Consider the following 14,107-nt stretch of genomic DNA (forward strand, 5'->3'; position numbering starts at 1 on the left):
TCGGATCGCGTGTCAAACTGACAACGGCTGAAATCACGTGACTTTGGCTCTCCGAACAGCAGATTCGACACGCTGATTCATAACGTTCTGAGTGTTTTGAAATCGGCCGTCACTAAATAAGTCGTTATTTTGTTTTTTTTTGTTTTTTGGCGCACCAAAATATTCTCGTCGCTTTATAATATTAATTTTGAACCACTGTACACATGAACCGATTTAAATATGTTTTTAGTACCTTTATGGATCTTGAGAGAGGAAATGTCATTGCTCCCTATGCAGGCCTCACGGAGCCATCGGATTTCAACAGAAATATCTTAATTTGTGTTCCGAAGATTAACGAAGGTCTTACGGGTGAGGAACGGCATTAAGGTGAGTAATTAATGACATAATTTTAATTTTTGGGTGAACTAACCCTTTAATGAACTTAATTAAGGTCAATGAACAAACCTAGTGCTCATAACATTGTGGTGGCAGCATCTATTTTAATGTCCACAGTACTTGAACTGGCAAGACTTTTATTTTGAAAGACAAAGCAACAGACGCAACTACACGTCATAATAATAATTAAAAAAACATAAAAAAAGCAAAGAAACATGGACATAACTTTTATTAAAAATAAAATAGTATTGCATATTGTCAAGAATTATAATATCATTAATTTAAACACAGCTGCCTACAAAACATTTGGGCGCACATGTTTTTTTTTTTTGTTGTTGTTTGTTTTAAACTCTCTTCTTGGCATACTTCACACCGGAAACAGTATTTCGTCATTTTGGCGCGTGAAGTGTATTTTCTTGCTGCGGCCAACTTTATCTCCATATGAATCATCAGTTGTTTTATTAAATGTAGATCATACGACAGAAAGCCTTACCGTTATCACAGTGTTGTCCAATCGTCCTTTACTCTTTGCAGATGACTGTTTAAGCTATTTAAAGTTTTTTTTTGTTGTTGTAATTTTAGAAATCAAGTTAACGATTTGCAAAACATCAGAGTTGTTTGTTTTCAGGACGGACAAGACAATGAAAACAACAACTAACTCCATGGATAAAGGTGGGTCTATGCAATGTAGCACGAAATAATCTACTAATAAAAGAAATGTAATCGGGTTTATTATTACATTTTGGTGCATTTGCTGTCATTAGATGCAAGATATTTCCTATTTACATTTAGTTCCAGCTGATGTCAATTAAGAATTACATCCAGTTATATACAGATGTGCATGTCAGAGCTGTAAATATCTAGAACTAATCATCAAATCTCTGTATGGGTAGTTGACATACTGCACTGTACTACACACACACACATTATATAGACAGGTGTGAATTGAGATATATATATATATATATATATATATATATATATATATATATATGTATGTATGTATATATGTATATATATGTATGTATGTATATATATATATATATATATATATATATATATATACACAGATATACACACACACACACACACACACATATATATATATATGTGTGTGTGTGTGTGTTTATCTGTGTGTGTATATATATATATATATATATATATATATATATATATATATATATATACAGAGATACAGTTTGCTTGATTTAATTGTTTGAGATCTTTTTTTCAACAGATGCACCTCTACCCCTGTCAGCGCTGCAGATTATAGCTCCACCACTGCGGCTGATGTCTGCAGCCATGTGGAAGGTGATGGTGAAGAGGGAAGTGGTGTATTATGGGAAACTGGAGGAGATCGTAACATCACTCTGTGAGACTGTACCTGGGTTGCTCCATTACAGACATCAGGCCAGGCTGACAATGGGTTTGCGGGCACTGGTAAGATTACTGAAAAATACTGTCACAAAACCAAAAAAATAAGAACCTAAATAGAAACCAACAGCTCATCCTTTTTTATATATTTTCATCGTTTATGTCATTCTTAGTAATGTACACATGCATTGTACATTACAGTTTAAGCTAAGTGTGATTCAGTGAAGTACCCTTTGGTCCTATATTTAACGCTTGTTTTCTAAGATTTTTTTAGTTTGCAAATAGACAATTCTTTGTTAATCTGCAGATGATCTTAGAGGAGCTTCGTCAGTCTGATCCTCCTGATGCTCAGCATGTTCTTGAGGAGCTGCACAAGCTGCAGGTTTCCTCCAATCTCAACGGAAGGGTCAGTTTGGCCTAGACATTGGTGCAGTCCTTGACTGTTTCTCATCTTATTTTTCTAGTTTCATTCTGTCCCATCTAGCTCATATAGAAGTTCAAATGATTGTTCTTGCATGTTGATTCACAAGAGTTGGATGCATCAGCAAGCGCTGTACATTCTTTTATCCTCAGAGAAAGGATCAAAAGGTGGAGGAAGCTAAAGACAACTTCCAAACCCTGGTGCAATCTCTCCTGAAGAACACAGCAGCCAGAAAACAATTCTTCAAGGTAAAACAAAAAAATACAAATCCTCACTCACCAGATACTTTTTGATGAGAGTGCTCCTATTATGCTATTTTGAAGGCTCCTAATTTTGTTTTTGAGGTCTCCTACAACAGGTTTACATGCATCCAAGGTCACTTTCATTTTCTCATAATATACATTGCAGCATCACCTCTTTTCTCACAATGTCTGAAACGGTTTCATTGAAGGATCTGGTCTGTCTTAACCCCTCGTTTCCGAGAGCCTACTCGGCTCTGATTGTTTATATGGCCCGGTCTGCTGTGATTGGTCGACCACTTACAGTGCGTGTTGGAAACTAAACGGCCATTACCAATCTGAATTTCAGCTCCAGAGGCTTCCTTAGTCTTAAAGGGTTGGTTCACAAAAAAATTACATTTCTGTCATTAATTACTCACCTTCATGTTGTTCCAAACCCGCAAGACCTTCGTTCATGTTTGGAACACAAATTAAGGTATTTTTGATGAAATCCGAAAGGTTTTTATTTCCCATAGAAATGAAATGACCACATTCAAGGTCCAGAGAAGTAGTAAAGACATTTTTAAAATAGTCAACGTGACTACAGTGGTTCAACCTTAATGTTATGAACCGACGAGAATACTTTTTGTGCGTAAAAACAAAACAAAAATCATGACTTTATTCAACTATTTTTGCTCTTCCCTGTCAGTCTCATAAGCAGATGACGCAGTGCAGAGCTTCCGTGTTTATGTCCAAATGCCGACTCTTTATTGGCCAGATCCTGCGTCAGCATCACACGCGTGCATCGTGGTGCTCACGTGAACAGCGTCGGCCAATACCGAGCCGGCGCTCTGACATAAACATGGAAGCTCTGCACTGCGTTCACTGTGTAGGAGACTGACAGGGAAGAGGAAAAATTGTTGAATAAAGTCCTTATTTTTGTTTTGTTTTTGATCATAAAATTAAGGTTTAACCGCTGCAGTCATGTTGACTATTTTAACGATGTCTTTACTACTTTTCTGGACCTTGAATGTGGTAATTTCGTTGATTTCTATGGGAGATAAGAAACCTCTCGGACTTCATCAAAAATATCTTAATTTGTTTTCCGAAGATGAACGAAGGTCTTGCGGGTTTGGAACGTCATGAGGGTGAGTAATTAATGACAGAAGTGTCATTTTTGGGTGAACTAACCCTTGTGATATGGTAAAACCGATGCCATTGTTACTTTCCTTATCAATTCGAGCCTGAGTTCTCATTCTTTGGAAGTGCATGCAAAGTGGATTTACTTTCGCAGGGCAGAAAACAGCAACAACACGAACCAAACCCTTCCAGGCCTCAGCTACAACTACAGTGTTTGAGGACGGGTCAAAGTAGACGTCGTTCACGGGCAGCCAATGACAACCATAGGCTGGCATTATGCAAATTTGTTACAAACCTATGTAACTTCATGCAGGAAGCGAGACTACAATTAACAACTAGTTTCAGGCAATAACTCCATTTATGACCTTATACATTCACAAACAGCTATCTTACAAACTACGTAAAAGGTAGCATCCAAAAAAGCATAAGAGGGGCACTTCAAAACTTGATTTTAATTGATAGTTTTTGTTTCCTTTTAATTACTATTAGCTTCCCAAATGCCTATTAGTAGTTTTAAATAATCCATCAATGTTTATAAAATTGGGTAAATGCCTGAAAATGCAACCTCTGATTTATGTACGCTGACATTTTGTCTTTGACTCCAGGAGGAATTCCATCTTCACTATGGAGAAAACTATGCGGCCAGTTTAGAGAAGCTAATGTGGGAGTTTATAATCCGAGTGGATAAGCTATTACCTGTTCCAGATCTGGCTCAGGTATAATTCATAATTTAGTTCAGGACAAAAACCTTATGTTTCATTTTGAGAAAATCATTTTTTTTTTCTTACAGTGCTATAAGAGTTTATTGTTTGTTATTGTAGTTTAATCTACTCAAGTCATCATGGCATATAGTAAAGAAAAATAATTAGATGTGAGTTTTGATTGAATATTTTTTTTTTTTCTTGAAAATTGTACATTCTAAGCCTTTATTGTTGTTTCAGAGAGGAATTGTACAATAAAATTGTCTAAAATATTTGAAAAGGAAGAAATACTGTATTGCACACACTGCCTAAATATTAATATGTGAACTTTTTTGTTAAATTTTGTAATGTTTTAATTGTTTAATAAAGATATTCAAGTGTAAGTTGTAAGTATGGTCCTTTACACAGTATTTGCTTATAATAATTTGCCAAAGTAAAGAAGTTAATCGGCTAATTGAAGTATTTGAAGTATATGACTAGGTCCCTTAAGCTTGGTCATACACTACAGCAAGTGCTGATGATGCCAGTCAGAGTCCATATTTTGTTTCTGCTCACTGTTCTGTATTGTGCTGTCTGTTTCAGACAGTCTCATGGCTCAGTGGTGCCCCTGCTGTTCTGGAGGAGTGCGCGCGCTCTGCCTCGCAGCCCCAACTCCTCAGGACTCTGCTGCAGCACGAAAGATGCGTCGGACACCTCGGCTCAGGTATGTCTGGGAGCTGAAATGATCAAGTAATTGCATATCAAGATTGAATTTAGATGTACTCTGTCTTCCCTTCCCAATATCTATATTGTCATCCTTTTTTTTGTTGTTCTTTCTTTGTTTCAGCATCTCTTCTGTCATCCACTGGTGACGTGATCCTGACTTCTCTTTCCCTCCCTCTTTCGGGTAGAGTGCTGCAGACTATTCAGTCAGAACCCACTTCCACATCCAACAGAGTCACAACTCCGGCCAGAGCCACTCGCAGAACAGCAAAAGAAGCCCAGTCACAGGTCACACCTGTGATTGGGTCCATTTCCAATGACGATCTCCAAAAAAACAATGAGAAAGTAGCATCCAGTTTGGGACAAGAAGTCAAATCGTCTTCGGATATATCCAGAAATACCAGGAGCAAACTAAGTTTATGTTCTAAAAAACAGATTTTAGAGAAGGATCCAGAACAGGACAATTTTGTCGGGAATATGTTGGTCACAGTGATCAGTCAGTCATCTAGCAGTGAAGTAGAAGAGGAGGAGGAGGAAGAGGGCAGCAACAAAGAGGAGGAGAGTAATGAGAGGGCAAACAAACTACCCAAAAAGACTGGAGTTAAGAACATAAATGAAGAAAGAGGTGGTAATGTTGCCAGGAAATGCTCCACCAAGAGAAACTTTGAGGCCATCGAGTCACAGGAAGAAGCACTCCGCATTTCCTGTGTGAAGCGTCAACTGAGAGTCGTCCTTCCCAGATTAAACATCAGCAATGCCGATCTTCCTGTCCACCTGAATCATCCACCTGCTGAGAAGCAAAATACAAGGTCTCCAGGCCAGCCTACTTCAAAAGAAAGAGTGGGAAACGGTGTCTCTAAGCTGCGGAAAAGGAAACATATTGATTCGAGTTCAACGCCTGAAAAACACCTGACTTTATCAGTCAATCAGTTGTAAGAACACCAATTTATTTAATAATATAATTTATTTATTGTAGTTAATGTTATGTTGTCTAATTCATTCTTGTCTAAATTGCTTGTTCTTTTAAGAACTTCTTCATGCTCCCCGTGTATTCCACTTGTGCGTCTTCCAATCGGTATTCCAGGTAACTATCAATTTTAATTTTTCATACATGGTTAATATAGGGTGGGGGGTTTTCTAAAAACTTTAACTTTTGATTTTTCATCTATTGTAGAAACACCATCTCCCTCAGTTAAGTCATCAGATGACATCATAGGTGATTCTGATGATGACACAATAGACAATGTGAAGAGAAAGGTTTGTAACTCCACCTAAATGACTCAAACAACCAATTATGTTTTACGTTATGTAGAACCAGCGACTAGAGTGAAGGTTCAGTCATTTAATTCAATGTCCAGAGCTTCTCAAGAGTGTTGTACAGTACTTACAGCAGGATCCTGTGGCCACATACACACCGCAGCTAAATTCAATTGTCGCACTTCTGAGTGCTTTATTTGTGTTCTGTACACACAGGAGTTTGGTTATCACAATTAAAGCCTTGTACTGTTGTACAAAACCAAACTGAGCAAGTTAGTGTTAATGCTGTGAAGTCATTCTTTTGGACTCTGAAAGCGAGTCTGCAATGTGTGTCTCTCTTCTCCAGGAGTGGTGTTAGCAAATCACAGAGAAGGAGGTATGTCTCTTTTAAATCTGTCTCTACACCTTAGTTTCTCCCACCAGCCCTACGATGCAATACAGAGAGATGTTTATAAGTTGCAATTTTACGTGCTTAAACACAACAATGGTTTTTGAACAATTGCCAGACAATATTATGCCTTCAGTTATTAACATAATATTGGCAGCTATGGCAAGTTCAGACATTTTCTTTACAGACACCACAAAATTTAGGGGATTCACTCATGCTTATTAAAGCGGTTTTCATCCTCAAATTTTTGCAGTGTGTATGTGGCCCCATGTAGTGTTAAAATGGCATAGTGCATATTGAAGAAAAATTCAAATTTGCAGTTTACATGCACTAGGATATTGCATTAATTAATTCCTGAACAATATGTGAATTATCTTAAACCAAAATGGCCCTTTTAAAGTTATAGTTCACCCAAAAAATGAAATTTCTGTCATCATTTACTCAACCTCAAGTTGTTCCAAACCTGTATGTATTTCTTTCTTCTGCTGAACACATGGTGATATTATGAAGAATGTCGGTAACCTAACAGTTGATGGGCCCCATTGACTTAAATAGTATTTTATTTTCCATACTATGGAAGTCAGTGGGGCCCATCAACTGGTTTAGTCACAGACATTCTTCAAGATATCTCTTGTCTTCAGCAGGTTTGGAACAACTTGAGGGTGAGTAAATGACAACAGAATTTATTTTTGGGGGATCTATTCCTTTAAGAATACTTATTTTAAGACTAGGTTTAATTTCTGCCTGAACTGTGGTTATTTCGATCTGATCTTGCCTTTTTTTTGTAAATTTCTTTTTAGGTATTCAATCAGCAGTATTGCAAAACAAAGAATGGTACATATGTGCCCACTCTCCGGGAGTTCTGGAATCCTGTGTTTTGTTTCCCATTGTCTCCTGGAAGCAGACATTGATGCAGAAATTCTTGCTTAAATACTTTAATGCTGCAGTTTTTGCTGTTATAGACAGTACAAGTCTCATATTTTATCAAGAGACATAAGGTCCTTACTTTGTTTTATGTTTGTAACCACAGAAACCTACCTGCTTTTTTAGGAAGTGTGCGCATTTATTATTAAAATAATCTAATTTTATTTTTAATCTATGTATCTTGATCATGTAGGATTATGTTGTTGTTGTTGTTATGTAAAGAAATATATTACAATAAAGAATTTTGTCCAGTGCTAGATCTGTTTTGTACTCTTTGAAGGAAATTAATAATAGAAAACTTGGACATATTCTAAACATTCTTAAAATTCTAAGTCATGAACGTTTCTATTTCTAGTTTCTTTGTATCACAAGCTAAATTGGTTATTAGTCTAATCTTTTTTTTACTTTAAAATCTAAAATAGTTATTAGTTAAATAGTTAAATTTAATACCAGTGATCCCAAATGACTGGAAAAGTCTGGTTGAAAGATGTACGAATCCCAAGTTTTACATCAAAAGACTAAATGAATGCAAAAAAATCATCAAAAATCATTTTAATACAATTAAACATTTTTAAATGTATAATGCATTTCTATATCAACTGTTACACATGTGTCATTGAATTAGAAGGTTTCCCTCTGATGTGCAAGTTCATGAGAAGTTTTACTGCCTGTATGCCAGTCCTCTTACAGTCTGCAGTTCATGCCTCCGGTTACAGTGATGGTCTCTCCGGTGATGTACGAGGCTTCGTCTGAGCACAGGAACGCAATCACGCCACCTATATCCTCTGGCTGTCCGAGTCTAAGAGATCAAGACATAACGTAAGAATCAGGTTACCTGATATGTACAAAAGCTCAGGAAAAGGATGGGTATTTTTTTGGACAATTGCTGCAAGTCTACAAGTCTTACAGGTAATGGGAATTTTTTTTAAAACATTTATCATGCATTCATAGGCTTTAACTATTAAAGTGATGCTGAATGTGTTCGATATGTAATATATTTGTGAAGCAAAATTCTAGTGTCAATTCAGTACATTTCCTACTCATGCGGTAATGTAGTCTCAGTAAACTTTTCTTGTGTCCCCTATGGATGATTATTCAAGCTCCACCTCCACTGTTTCATTTCATTCTTTGTCTTGACAGCAAATGTACGGACCTTTTTATGCTTGTCTGTTTCAAGAACTCTTCCAGCACACCCTCATTTTCCCACAGCTACAGAAGAACAGAAGCAAAGAGTTATACAGCTGAATGTTGAAAAGACTATAACCGATGCCTCCTTTGTCAAATTATAATTAGATGAAAAGATGGCTCTCCCAGCAGCTCTGAAAGTGAAAGCTGTCGAGTGTTTGCTGAATACTTACAGCAGAACTGAAACGTGTCTTGATGATGCCAGGAGCAACGCAGTTGACCCGGATGTTACTCTGGGCAAGGTCAGGAGCAAGAGCTCGAGTTAAACCAAGCAGGGCGGTCTTACTCACACTATAGGGGCCCAGACCCTAAGAGTGACATAAAGGTGAACTCTCAACTATTGCTAAACAAGTAACACATGATAAAGTCTACAAACCACTTAAGTTCTATCTGAATTGACAAGGCTGAAGTCTGTTGCATGATTAAACTTTACATTACAGCAAGTAAACATATAAGTCTTCATACTGGCATGGGCTGGTATCCTGCGACTGAAGACACGATCACAACTGACCCACCTCTGAAAACGAAAGGGTATTCTCAGATATAAAGTTTATTTTTAAATACTTCTGTCTTCCACTCAACCCCAAACCCCCATTTTTTTAAACTTTTGTCTCACCCTCTTTTCTCCATGTGAGGCACAACAAGTTTTGTAAGAAGGAAAGAAGCCTTCACATTAACTCCAAGTATCTGCAAACATAAAGTGCATGTCAATAAAATGTCAGTAAAATTTTGATTTTTATAATTAGTGCTGTCAAATCGATTAATCATGATTAATCGCATCTAACAAAAAAGTTTGTTTACATATGTGCATGTGTATCTATATATATATATAATATGCGTATACACATTTATACATATATGTGTGTGTTTGTGTCTAAGAAATTCATGCATATATATATATACATATATATACAGTAGTCACCATTTGAAGTGGATCAAAAAAGTTAATCAAAGTTGTCCTAAGAACCAAGTTATCCTAAGAAGAAGGTTTTGAACCACTTCAAATGTTGACTACTATATATTACACACACATATATTATGCAAACAAACTTTTATGTTAGATTCGATTTAATCCATTTGACAGCACATTATAATACAACATTATATATTATTTTAATATAATATGGATACTACTGAGTTTTTTTATTTGTGCATAATTTCTTTTTTTAAAGAGTTCACCCAAAGACGAAATTCCTGTCCTTAATTATTCACCCTCAAGACCTTTGTTCATCTTAGGAACACAAATTAAGATATTGGCCGACGCTGGTTATGTGAGCACCACAATGCATGCGTGTGATGCTGACGCAGGAGCCGGCCAATACTGAGCCGGTGTTTGGATGTAAATACGGAAAAGACAGGGTAGAGAGGAAATTGTTAAATAAAGTCGGTATTTTGTTTTGTTTTTGCGCACTAAAAGTATTCTCGTCGCTTCATGACATTAAGGTTGAACGGCTGCAGTCACATGGACTATTTTAACAACGTCTTTACTACCTTTCTGGACCTTGAATGATGATAATTATGTTACTTTCTATGGGGGATAAAAAAAAACTCTTGAATTTCATTAAAAATATCTTAATTTGTGTTCCAAAAATAAACGAAGGTCTAACGGGTTTGGGACGACATGAGGGTGAGTAATTAAAGGATTAGTCCACTTTTAAATACACTTTTCCTGATAAATTTACTCACCCCCATGTCATCCAAGATGTTCATGTCTTTCTTTCGTCAGTCGAAAAGAAATGAAGGTTTCTGATGAAAACATTCCAGGATTTTTCTCCTTACAGTGGATTTCAATGGCTACCAACAGATTGAAGGTCAAAATTACAGTTTCAGTGCAGCTTCAAGGGCTTTGAACGATCCCAGATGAGAAATAAGGGTCTTATCTAGTGAATCGATCGGTCATTTTCGAAAAAAATACAACCGTTTATGCTTTATAAACAAAATATCGCATTGAACGTACTTTCTGCTTCCGCATTCTTCATAACGCTTACGCGGAATGTTCTATGCCTTCCCTATTCTACTTACGGAACGAACGTGGCGCCAGTTTCGTTTTTTTCCGTAACTTGAACTCGACTGACGAAAGAAAGACATGAACATCTTGGATGACATGGGGGTGAGTAAATTTATCAGGAAAAGTGCATTTAAAAGTGGACTAATCCTTTAATGACAGAAATTTCATTTTTGTGTGAACTATCCCTTTAAGGCTTAATAACTTTGTCATACTTTGTCCCAGACTTCTTCTGTGGAATCTAATATGTTCCCAAAAAATGGGTTCACTGCTGCATTAGACACCAGTATGTCCACACCGCCACACTGCTCGACTGTCTGCAATAAAATAAACAGCAACATGGAAATTGAATTTGCGATAGTGTTTTCTTCTCTATTGTGACTTCTATGCAAGTAAAACTGCTTCTTGAACAAGAAAAGTCAAGAAAAGTCATTCCTCACCATGTTAATGAGCTTCTCTCTGTCTTCTGCCTTCCCCACATTGCATGTAGTACCTATTACTTGTATATTTTTGCTGCGCAGGAGTGAAACCGCCTTGTCAACATTGGTTTGATGTCGACTGCTCACCACCACATGCGCTCCCCTCTGACCCAAGGCCTCTGCGGCTGCGAGCCCAATCCTGAGGAGATCGGTGAGTACAAGAGACTATCAGTATGTTATGCAAGTATTGAGAATACATTTTTACATTTATATTTACATGTGTTTTAGTAGTTTTATCAGTTATTACCAGAGGGCCATTGGTGTGTCAGCTCTTTTGTTTTAAGAACTCAAAGGAAATCAAACATCATACCCATCTGTGGATGCAGTAACTATAGCAACTTTTCCTGCCAAATTCGGTGATATGTGATGGGACAGCATTCTTCTTCCAGCAACAGGATTTGAGCAAAGGCACCTGGTTACAGCCTTCAACATTGCCTTGAGACAGACAGACAGTCAGACAGACAGAAAGAGAGTCTGCATAATAACTGGTAACTATTTGCTACAGCATTAAGTAGGACAGTGGGTTAAAGGTCATCTAGGGTAAAAGTCAGAGGTACACAAAATAGATTTACATTAACATTAATAAAATGATTACATATCCTGTCAAGAAAGTGAGAAAGAGTTTCTGTGACTTATTTCAAGTTATCCTGCTTAAAGTTAACGTTAAACGGAGGTAACTGCACAACATGGCATGTTTGAGTTAAGCCAAGAGCGAATCAAAGGAAGGTGTTTTAAATGTTTTGATAAATTGTGATTAATGAAAGCATAGCTTAATAACAAGAAATAAAGCTTACCTGCGCGCTGAGAAGGTCTGTTAGCACTTTGCAAGTGATCTCTACGTCTCTCTCTACGTCGTTGGCGTAAAAATATTATAAACTGGTAGACTGTGTATTTGTGTCCGACAAAGGGCGGTGATAAACGGTGCGGAAGTTGTCTCTAATTGGTCTGGTAAGATGCTTCTTAATAATAATTATTCAGTTTCTTTTTCCTAATTATGTGCACTTCGATTCGATTGCTACACTAACATTTCGCTGGTGTCATTAATTAGGTGTAAACTATTGCACAGAGCGCTGGCTTGTTGCTGCGATTGTTTTATGGTATCTGTAACTTTTTACAGCGCTGATCAAGACGGACCAATCACAGATCATTGTGATTACTGTACAATTTACTGGAAATTCTTACATATAATTTTATGAAGATTGATTGGCCAGATTTTAATTTGTATGTCAGGTATTAGTAGTTGAAATTAACTGATTAAATTATTATATATTTTAGTACAAATGTAACAACAACAAAAAAAGTCTAGACTTTTAAATAAGGCAATGGAGGATTCAACTTTCTGAGCCCACAAGCGCCCTCTGGAGGAAGATGCGATTTAGTTTCAAGGAATATTAGCCTATTTAAAGGATTAGTCCACTTTCAAATAAAATTTTCCTGATAATTTACTCACCCCCATGTCATCCAAGATGTTCATGTCTTTCTTTCTTTGGTCGAGAAGAAATTAAGGTTTTTGATGAAAACATTCCAGGATTATTCTCCTTATAGTGGACTTCAATGGTCTCCAAATGGTGAAAGGTCAAAATTACAGTTTCAGTGCAGCTTCAAAGGGCTTTAAACGATACCAGACGAGGAATAAGGGTCTAATCTAGTGAAACGATCGGTCATTTTCTAAAAAAATACAAATGTATATGCTTTATAAACGCAAATGCTCGCCCTGCACGTGCCTCTGCTTTCCGTATTCTTCAAAAAGCTTATGCTGTATGTCCTACGCCTTTCCTATTCAACTTACGGAAAAAAACGGAACTGGCGCCGCATTCGTTCCATAAGTTAAACATCAAATTTTCATTTTTGGGTGAAGTATCCCTTTAAAGTTATAGTTCACCCAAAAAATGAAAATTGTCATCATTTACTCACCCTCAAGTTGTTCCAAACCTGTATGAATTTCTTTCTTCTGCTGAACACAAAAGAAGATATTTTGAAGAATGTCGGAAACCAAACATTTGATGGACCCCATTGACTTCCAAAGTATTTTTTTCCATACTATGGAAGATGGAACTGGTTATTTAAAATATCTTCTTTTGTGTTCAGACTAAGAAAGAAATTCATACAGGTTAGGAACAACTTGAGGGTGAGTAAATGATGACAGAATTTTCATTTTTGGGTGAACTAACCCTTTAATGACTGTGAGCCGGCTTGTGGATAAACAGTAGTTCCTTGTATTATTTAAAGTTATAGTTATCCATTCTCTTATAGGTAATAAATGAGTAAAACATTTTATTTAAATTAAAGTAAACTTATTTAAAATGTCTTTCTAAATTTAAATTAGATTGCATTAGATTTATACAGTCAAACCAAAATTTATTCAGACACCTTGAACATTTCATTAATTAATACAGTTTATTCACTATAATGGTAATAAAATATGACACCATCTCAGAGTTAAACCGTGTCAGAAAAAATTAATCTTAATTATGTCAGATAACACTTAAGCAAACTTTTACAGTCTATGAGCAAAACACGGTCAGGTCAAAGTGTCTGAATAATTTTTGGTTCCAGATTTTTATCAGTTTTACTGGTAGTCCACTGTATGAAGAATTTTTGGTTATTATATGTCACAGTTTACTTTATTTTGATATCCTCACTTACATAAATGAACTATAGTGTCCTGCACCCACTAGTAAAAATATATCAAAAATGAATAATTTTTGGTTTGACTGTACTGCTTTTGGTAAAAATATGAGTGTAGGGTTGGATTTGAACAGAAAAGTTCAGTCTTTCTTAACCAGTTGCACCTTGTGAGGACAGCATTATCAAATACCTTGGCAGCGACCCTATCTTTTGTTCTATAACAAAGCTTTGTGTTTATTCAGCATGCAGTTCCTGTTAACAATGAACAATTCCTCATGTTTGTATGTTACATATGTTTTCAGTATGACGT

General features: G+C 36.4%; 2 protein-coding genes across 2 annotated transcripts; one reads left to right on the plus strand and one right to left on the minus strand.

Annotated features, from left to right (window-relative positions):
• Positions 1 to 730: 730 nt before the first annotated feature.
• Positions 731 to 7,757, plus strand: tinf2 (TERF1 (TRF1)-interacting nuclear factor 2). The gene is made up of 10 exons (XM_048183849.1): positions 731 to 1,047; positions 1,613 to 1,815; positions 2,057 to 2,155; positions 2,323 to 2,418; positions 4,134 to 4,244; positions 4,812 to 4,932; positions 5,056 to 5,863; positions 5,960 to 6,015; positions 6,106 to 6,188; positions 7,377 to 7,757. The coding sequence occupies exons 1-10, from the start codon at positions 1,017 to 1,019 to the stop codon at positions 7,485 to 7,487; spliced, it is 1,719 nt and encodes a 572-aa protein (XP_048039806.1). The 5' UTR covers positions 731 to 1,016; the 3' UTR covers positions 7,488 to 7,757.
• Positions 7,758 to 8,037: 280 nt separating this feature from the next.
• Positions 8,038 to 12,211, minus strand: dhrs4 (dehydrogenase/reductase (SDR family) member 4). Its single transcript, XM_048183884.1, has 9 exons — positions 11,964 to 12,211; positions 11,480 to 11,604; positions 11,131 to 11,308; positions 10,906 to 11,007; positions 9,302 to 9,372; positions 9,151 to 9,202; positions 8,859 to 8,993; positions 8,654 to 8,709; positions 8,038 to 8,299 (listed from the first exon to the last, which is right to left on the minus strand). The coding sequence occupies exons 2-9, from the start codon at positions 11,599 to 11,601 to the stop codon at positions 8,185 to 8,187; spliced, it is 831 nt and encodes a 276-aa protein (XP_048039841.1). The 5' UTR covers positions 11,602 to 11,604; positions 11,964 to 12,211; the 3' UTR covers positions 8,038 to 8,184.
• Positions 12,212 to 14,107: the final 1,896 nt, after the last annotated feature.

The sequence above is a fragment of the Megalobrama amblycephala genome, linkage group LG3 (genome assembly GCF_018812025.1).
Source record: "Megalobrama amblycephala isolate DHTTF-2021 linkage group LG3, ASM1881202v1, whole genome shotgun sequence".
Classification (NCBI taxonomy): Eukaryota; Metazoa; Chordata; class Actinopteri; order Cypriniformes; family Xenocyprididae; genus Megalobrama; species Megalobrama amblycephala.

Excerpts from the sequence above, each read along its gene's own strand:
- dhrs4 (XM_048183884.1), bottom strand. The coding sequence starts at position 11,601 with ATGTTGAAGGCTGTAACCAGGTGCCTTTGCTCAAATCCTGTTGCTGGA. Across the intron at positions 8,710-8,858 it reads AGACACGTTTCAGTTCTGCT|CTGTGGGAAAATGAGGGTGT; the intron begins GTAAGTATTCAG and ends GTTCTTCTGTAG. Across the intron at positions 8,300-8,653 it reads AAACAGACAAGCATAAAAAG|ACTCGGACAGCCAGAGGATA; the intron begins GTCCGTACATTT and ends TTGATCTCTTAG.
- tinf2 (XM_048183849.1), top strand. The coding sequence starts at position 1,017 with ATGAAAACAACAACTAACTCCATGGATAAAG. Across the intron at positions 1,048-1,612 it reads AACTAACTCCATGGATAAAG|ATGCACCTCTACCCCTGTCA; the intron begins GTGGGTCTATGC and ends TTTTTTCAACAG. Across the intron at positions 4,245-4,811 it reads CTGTTCCAGATCTGGCTCAG|ACAGTCTCATGGCTCAGTGG; the intron begins GTATAATTCATA and ends TGTCTGTTTCAG.